General features: G+C 49.4%; 1 protein-coding gene across 8 annotated transcripts in view; it reads right to left on the minus strand.

Annotated features, from left to right (window-relative positions):
- Positions 1-8,233, minus strand: part of madd (MAP-kinase activating death domain) — a 118,008-nt gene that overhangs the window by 26,498 nt on the left and 83,277 nt on the right. For all 8 annotated transcript variants that reach the window (XM_043706307.1, XM_043706308.1, XM_043706304.1 and 5 more), the window contains 4 exons: positions 4,116-4,219; positions 3,212-3,405; positions 2,329-2,585; positions 951-1,090 (listed from right to left, as the gene is read on the minus strand). In XM_043706307.1, coding sequence (XP_043562242.1) covers positions 951-1,090; positions 2,329-2,585; positions 3,212-3,405; positions 4,116-4,219 — 695 coding nt within the window. The remainder of the gene's footprint in view (positions 1-950; positions 1,091-2,328; positions 2,586-3,211; positions 3,406-4,115; positions 4,220-8,233) is intronic.

Raw genomic sequence — 8,233 nt, forward strand, 5'->3', positions numbered from 1 at the left:
TGTTTAATGCTGATTCTCTAATAACACAGTCACATACTGTCCGTGTTTAACGCTGATTCTCTAATAACACAGACACACACAGTCCGTGTTTAATGCTGATTCTCTAATAACACAGTCACACACAGTCCGTGTTTAACACTGATTCTGTAATAACACAGTCACACACAGTCCGTGTTTAACGCTGATTCTGTAATAACACAGTCACACACAGTCCGTGTTTAACTCTGATTCTCTAATGACACAGACACACACAGTCTGTGTTTAACTCTGATTCTCTAATAACACAGACACACTCAGTCCGTGTTTAACTCTGATTCTCTAATAACACAGACACACACAGTCCGTCTTTAACGCTGATTCTCTAATTACACAGTCACACACAGTCCGTGTTTAACGCTGATTCTCTAATAACACAATCACACCCAGTCCGTGTTTTACACGGATTCTCTAATATCACAGTCACACACAGTCCGTGTTTAACAATGATTCTCTAGTATCACAATGACACAGTCCGTGTTTAACGCTGATTCTCTAATAACACAGTCACACACAGTCCGTGTTTAACGCTGATTCTCTAATAACACAGTCACACCCAGTCCGTGTTTAACACGGATTCTCTAATATCACAGTCACACACAGTCCGTGTTTAACAATGATTCTCTAGTATCACAATGACACAGTCCGTGTTTAACACGGATTCTCTAATAACAGTCACACCCAGTCCGTGTTTAACACTGATTCTCTAGTATCACAATGACACAGTCCGTGTTTAACACGGATTCTCTAATAACAGTCACACACAGTCCGTGTTTAACACTGATTCTCTCGTCTCACAATCACACACAGTCCGTGCTTAACACTGATTCTCTAATAACACAGTCACGTACTGTCCGTGTTTAACTCTGATTCTCTAATAATACTATCATACACAGTCCGTGTTTAACACTTACTGGCAAATGACATGAATCCTCCGAATCCCTCACTGCTGTTATTGGAGACAGTGGAGTTTGGTGAACTCGCTCGTGAGTCTGATTCTGCTTCAGAGTCACTCGGGAGCCTCAGGCTGTTGGGACGGAGCAGCTTGTGGGGCCTGGAACATTGGAAACCAGTGTGAACACGTGGCATCATCCCTGACACATTTCCTTCACAACACTACCATCCTCTCCACATACTTTCTGAAATTAGCAGCTCTGAATTCCACGCAGAGCTCATTGAGGTCTTCTGTAAGTAACGGTAGGTCATTTTTTGTTATTCATAGATAGGATCTGCATTTCACTGGCTTGGCCAGCACTTCCTGCCCATATCTAATTGCCTAGAGGGCAGTTCAGAGTCAACCACATTGCTCAGAGTCAGGAGTCACATGTTGGCCAGACCAGGCAAGGTTGGGAGATTTCCTTTCCTGAAGGACACTGAACTAGAAGCTTTTTATTCTAAAGTGACAATTGATAATAGTTACGTGGTTGCTTTTCATTTCAGATTTTAAAAAATAAATCTGATTTCACCATCTGCCATTTCCTGTCTCAAGAATACTCGCCTTAGATTCTGCATTTTTGGTTCAGTGACATTATCCAACACCTGACCTGAGGCAGGTTTTTTTTAGGATCCAATCAATACACCAATTTGTGGCTAATCAAAACAAGGTCATCGCAGTATGTTAAAAAGCTGCAGTTTGATCAGACTACATGGGAAGGCCTGTTAAGTTTGTCCCTTTGTCACCTTTATACTGCCCAGGCCAGTACGAAATCACAGGCTACATCATGGTCCCCAAGCCTATTTGCTGCCAGTACACCAACACCAGCTCCTCGGGTGTCTTTCCCACTCAGTCACCATGCTCGGGCTGCACTCTCACGCCCTCCCAGCATCTGACCGTGACCGTCACCTTCCCCCCACCACCCTCCGAGCACCGAGACATGACCCTCAGCCCTCACTCCCTCTGTGTCCAGGTGTGACCCTTGTTCTCACCCTTAACCCCCCCTCAGCACCTGGTCATGACCCTCACCCTCACCCAGTGCTGGGGCTGGCTCTCTCTCACACACCCCGCCCCTTCCCCATGCTCCAAGGTGTCCCCATGGCTCCCCGATCCTCCCTCACCCAGAGAGGCAGCCAATACCCAAACACCACCCTCCACATAGGCCCTCACCCAGAGGCATTGTCTCGACCATGCCACTTTCCTGATTTGCTGCATTAACTGTTGGGAACATTGGTCCAGGAGAATACAAAAGCTGCAGATGTTCGCCTTCATGCCCCGAGTGCAGTCATGCAGCCACCCCAGTCAGATTAAAAGGGGGGCATTGGGAAGAGGCTTCAATCGTCAGCCTGAAATCTCACCGGTTGTCGTTCACGTTCTGAACAAAGTGCGGTGTGTAGCTCTCTCCCTGGTCGTCATCCTCATCCTCTGTGGGGAAGCCGTACTGAGGTTCAAAGTACGGGTTCTCATAGTCTCGCTGGCGGGCCGGCACCTCTGCCATCCCGTTATTCTCCCGCCTCTCCAGGCTGGCTTTGGCGAAGGCCTGAATGGACGCCGCCGAGATGTGGTTGTGGAAGGTCAGCGTTTTCTCCTCCGCCTCCGTCGAGTCGATCGACTCCTGCTGGGCCCAAGGAGTGGCAGTCAGTGACAGCTCCAGCCCAGCCCAAACAGGGGAATGACTGCCACCCCACCAGCTTTCCCTCTCCTCACACCCGCGTCACCACAAACGTCCCGAGGACCACCCTCAGACACAGGCCGCCTACCCAACCCCCGCCAAGGGGCAAACCAATGGCCAGCTCCTGGGGCAGAGTGAGATGGCTCACTGCTGGATGGGGGTGGGTGGGGTGGGGGTGGATGCTGGTGGTTGGGACCACCACAGGGGATTCCTGATGAAGGGCTTCTGCCCGAAACATCGGTTTTCCTGCTCCTCGGATGCTGCCTGACATGCTGGGCTTTTCTAGCACCACTCTAATCTCGACCATCACCACAGGAGATTTGAGCGTGAGGATACTAGGATCACCACAGGCAGGCGTGATGGGGAAGGGTTGGACGCTGCAGGAATGGGGAGGGCAACCATTGAGGCTTTATGGGAGGAGGTTTAACTGGGACAGTGCCTGGCAAAGGAACAGAGAGTAAGTGACAGACAGTACCCAAGTGACAAAGACTGGCAGCTGCACAGTGAGACAGCAAGGGCACTGGATTCAGGGAGAGCAAAGGAACATTGTCACCTTGACGTGAACCTACGTGGTTGGTGCCCTGTATGACTGTGCTGGGACTGCTGCTGGCTGTCGTACTTGAGCTGGAGCGGGGAGGATTGTTGTCCAAGGAATTCTCACTGTCCGGCCCCTGGTCATCCAGATCCTCTCGATATTTCTGAAATCCCTGGAACTCAATCTCGCTCGGATCACCAAGTGCAGCGTGGCTGGGAGGGTCAACATCTGTAATGACAGCAGTACGTTCAAGCACAGCCCAGGCACAGAGAGAACACAACAGCTGGCTCCCACACTGACCGACCACGGGAGCCGCACCCACCGACCGACCGACTGACCACGGGAGTCGCACTGACTGAACGACCGTGGGAGCTGCACTGACCGACCCACCGACCATGGGAGTCGCACTGACTGACCGCGGGAGTCACACTGACCATGCTGGGGACACACATGTCTTGCTGCTGATCCTAGGCGTTCTACCTTTGGTCCATTCACAGCTAAGAGCCAACCACGTCAGCTGGGACTACCAGCCAGACCAGGTAAGCACAGCAAGTTTCCTTCCGTGAAGAGCATTCGTGAACCAGAAAGGATTTCAGAATGATCCACTCATTTCACACTCACCAGTCCCTGAGACTGGCTTTAATTCCACACTTCTCAGTTACATCAACTCAATTTCTCCCCACTGCTGTTGTTGGACTTGAATCTGTGTCTATGTAGCAAAAGTCTTGGCTTTCGAATATCACATCAGGAACCTTACAACTGCCCCTCTCTAATTCCTGGAGCATGCCACCTCTCTGAGGCAGGTTGGCACTGTATGCTTGCGATTAGGAAGACACCAACACAGTGCTTGCAGAGCCCATGACAGGGATGCAGCTCCAAAGCAACAGTGGAGCAGAGGGCTCACTTATCCCATTAACATAGTGACACTGGATACTTACTCGGTGTGTCTCCTTTGATGTCGCACTTCATCATTTCACTCACAAAGTCACCCAGGGAGGAGTATGAAGAGCTGGAGTCATTATACTCCACGCTGTCACTGCCACTGGAAGAGACCATAAAACCGTAAGGTGGACAAGCAGAATTCGGCCACTCAGCCCATTGAGTTTGAGGCACCATTCAATCATTGCTGATATGCATCCCAAGCCCTTTCTCCTGCCAGGTTACTCTTGATCTCCTTCGGACTCAAGAACCTCTCTGTCTGAAAATCCACTCAATGCCTTGGCCTGCACAGCCTTCCACACAATCAGCTCCACAGATTCACCAGCCTCAGGGTGAAGGGATTCCTCCCCAGCTCAGTTCTAAAGGGTTAGCCCTTTACTCTGAGGGTGTGCCCTTGGATCCAGGTCTCTCCTTCTAGTGGAAACATCACCTCTATGCCCACTCTAATCAGGCCTCTGCGTATTCTCTAAATTTCAGTGACATGCCCTGCCCACCACCGTCCTGCTGAACTATGTCGAGTATAAACCCAGAGTCCTCAATCGCCCCTCGTATGACAAACCCTTCATCCCGGAGATTATTCCTGTAAACGTTCTCTGAAGCCCCTCCAATATCAGACCATTGTCATTAGATATGGCATCAAAACACTGTCTGTTCAGAGCCTTATACATTGCTGTTCCTGCACCGTAGCCCTCTTGAGCTGAATGTACCTGCATGCGAACTTATTCTCCCAAGTCCCTTTGTGCTTCAGATTCCCAAAGCCATTTCCCATTTGGAAAATGGTCTATGCCTCTATTCTTCCTGCCAAAATCTTAAACTTTCCAACACTGGTCCTTCTTTGCCCACTCTCCCAGTCTGAGCAAGACCTTCTGCAGCCTTCCTGCTTCCTTAACAATACCTTTCCTACACCTTTGTGTCATCTGCAAACTGAGCAACAATGCTCTCGGTGCTTCACCCAGATCATTAATGCATAACGTGAATAGTAACGATCCCAATGCAAACCCCCATGGAACTCCACTAGTCACTTTTATCCACACAGCCTGCCTTCTGCCAGTCAGCCAGGCCTCTATCCATAGGTGAAAAGCGTGACGGTCAGGAAGCATCCGAGGAGTAGGACCGTTGACGTTTCAGGCAGAAACCCTTCATCAGGAATGTGGAGGGCAAAGGGGGCTGAGAGATGAATGGGGGCGGGGGTGGGAAAATAAGGTAGCTGGGAAGGCCATAAGTAGATGCAGGTGGGGGTTAATAGAGATAGGTCGGAGAAGTGGGAAGGAAAACGGACAGGTAGGACAGTTCAAGAGGGTGGTGCCAAGCTGGAGAGTTGGATCTGGGATGAAGTGGGGGGAGGGAGGATGAGGACACTGGTGAAATCGACATTGATGCCATGTAGTTTGAAGGTCCCAAGATGGAAGATAGGGCATTTTGCCTCCAGGTTTTTTTTAGATTAGATTAGATTACTTACAGTGTGGAAACAGGCCCTTCGGCCCAACAAGTCCACACCGACCCGCCGAAGCGCAATTGTGGGAGGAAACCAGAGCACCCGGAGGAAACCCACACAGACTCGGGGAGAATGTGCAAACTCCACACAGTCAGTCGCCTGAGGCGGGAATTGAACCTGGGTCTCTGGCGCTGTGAGGCAGCAGTGCTAACCACTGTGCCACCGTGCCGCCTACTGTGTCGGGTGGTTTGGATTTGGCGGTGGAGGAGAGCCAGGACTTGCATGTCCTTGGCGGAGTGGGAGGGAGAGTTAAAGTGGTCGGCCACAGGGTGGTGGGATTGTTTGGTGCATGTGTCCCAGAGATGTTCCCTGAAACACTCAGCGAGTTAGTGTCCTGTCTCCCCGATGTAGAGGAGACCATATCAGGACCAATGGACACAGAGGCGTTTGGGTGTGCAGGAAAATCTCTGCCGGATGTGGAAGAATCCTTTGGGGTCTTGGTTGGTGGACGATTGGGGGTGGGGGGTGCAGGTTTTACACTGATGAAACTCATGCAACGCTGCAGGGAACACCTCTGGGACACACACCAAACAACCCCACTGCCCCGTGGCCGACCCCTTGCTATAATTATCTCCTTATCTGCTGTGCCTGAAGTGAGATTCCTGACCCTTTCCACACACTGTCCTATTAGTTATAATGTTAATAACAACATCTGCTGAGCCCTCCCCACTTTTAAATTTTTTTCTATGCAACTGAACCCACTCCCCAGTTTAGTTTAAAACTCTGTACACAGCGATTTGCCAGCACCCCGGTCCCAGCATGATTCAGGTGGAGCCCGTCCCATCAGAACAGCTCCCTCCTTCCCCAGTCCTGGTGCCAATGTCCCATGGCTTTAAACCTAATTCTCCCACAATCTTCCAGCCAATCTTTCTTGCTCATGCTGCATCAATCTTCTCATGGCTCAGGTAGTAATCTGGAGACTACCACCTTTTTGGTTCGGCTTCGTAGTTTAGCCCCATGTTCCCTCAGCTGAACCCCTTTGCTCTTTCTAACTACTCGGACTACGACAACTAGAACTTTCCCCTCCCGCACCAATTTAGCGGTATGATCATGTCATTATCAGACTGCTAATCCAGAGAATCAAGATTCCTGAAGAAGGGCTTATGCCCGAAACGTCGATTCTCCTGTTCCCTGGATGCTGCCTGACCTGCTGCGCTTTTCCAGCAACACATTTTCAGTGCTAATCCAGAGACCCAAATAATGTCTGAGGACCCAGGTTCGAAACCCACAACAGATGGTGGAATTTGAATTCAATGAAAGTCTGGAATTAAGATTTTAATGGTGACTATGAAGTCATTGTCAATCATCTGAGAAACCCATTGGTTCACTAATCCAAAGGAAACTGCCAACCTTACATGATCTGACCTACATGCGACTCCACACCCAGAATAATATGGCTGCTTCTTCATGGGCAATTAGGGGTGCAATAAACGCTGGCCTAGTCAGTTACACCCTCATCATGTGAATGAATTACAAGAAAGTTCCTCTGGAGTCCAGATGGAATATTCTGCCCATGCACCAGGCAAGCAACACAGCTTGCTAAGTCTCGATCCTGGCTATGATGAACAGTGTTTATTCCTCTGACTATACTATCTCGATTACATCATTTCTCTTTTCTACCCCCTACTGATTGGCTGTATCACGTTACTATGGTCAGTTTGCTCATCCTCCCCACAGCTCAACTCTCATCCACATAGGGAGCAAGATTGATAGACCTGTTGGATAAGCTCAAGGGCTGAGACTCCATCAACACTCCTTCCTGGATCCCTCAACCTGCCACGTTCATAGTCGCACACCACCACCACCACCCCCCCCCACCGTGCCCTCACTGTTATGAGGGAGACATGGGAGTCAGCAGCACAGAGGCATGCAAAGCAAGGTCATTCTGATCCAGCTGGACATACCAGGCAGCATCTTTGGAGAAAGAGGAGTCACTGAACGCTTCAGATCATATTTTCTTGGCCAGAGAGAGCCAATGAGGAAACAGCATTTCAAAAAAAAACAACAGAGCCAAAGAGAATGAAGACAAAAGGTCACCCTAACTGGAAAATCGATAGTCAGACCTGCTGAGCCCAGATCAACAGAGGTCACAATGTCAACAGTTCATCCAAGATTCTGTCATGCAGATCCTAGCTCAATCGCTGTGAGTCCAGTCCACCCATCACCCACTCTTCATTAGGTGAATCAGCTCTCTGGCCACAAAAAAACTTCATTTAAAAATTTCTGTTTCACTGTCACATTGTCCCTCTGCAGCCTCCAGACTCAATATCGAGTTCAACAATTTTAGGGCTGAGCTACAATCAGTTCTGAAGAAAGGTCACTGTATCCATGACATTAACCCTGCATTCCCTCCACTGATGCTGCAGAACCCACTGAGTTTTCCGAGCAATTTATGTTTTTGCTTCTGATTTCGAACACCATTTTTAGTTTTCTCTGTACAATAAGTCAACGGATAACATTGACAGTTAAAATGCTGCTTCTATGTTACCAACAAAATAATGGCAATACATTTGTTTGACATTGCATTGCTTGGTATAAGAGAAAGTGAGGACTACAGATGCTGGAGATCGGAGCTGAAAAATGTGTTGCTGGAAAAGCGCAGCAGGTCAGGCAGCATCAAAG

This window comes from Chiloscyllium plagiosum, chromosome 16 (genome assembly GCF_004010195.1).
Source record: "Chiloscyllium plagiosum isolate BGI_BamShark_2017 chromosome 16, ASM401019v2, whole genome shotgun sequence".
Taxonomy (NCBI): domain Eukaryota; kingdom Metazoa; phylum Chordata; class Chondrichthyes; order Orectolobiformes; family Hemiscylliidae; genus Chiloscyllium; species Chiloscyllium plagiosum.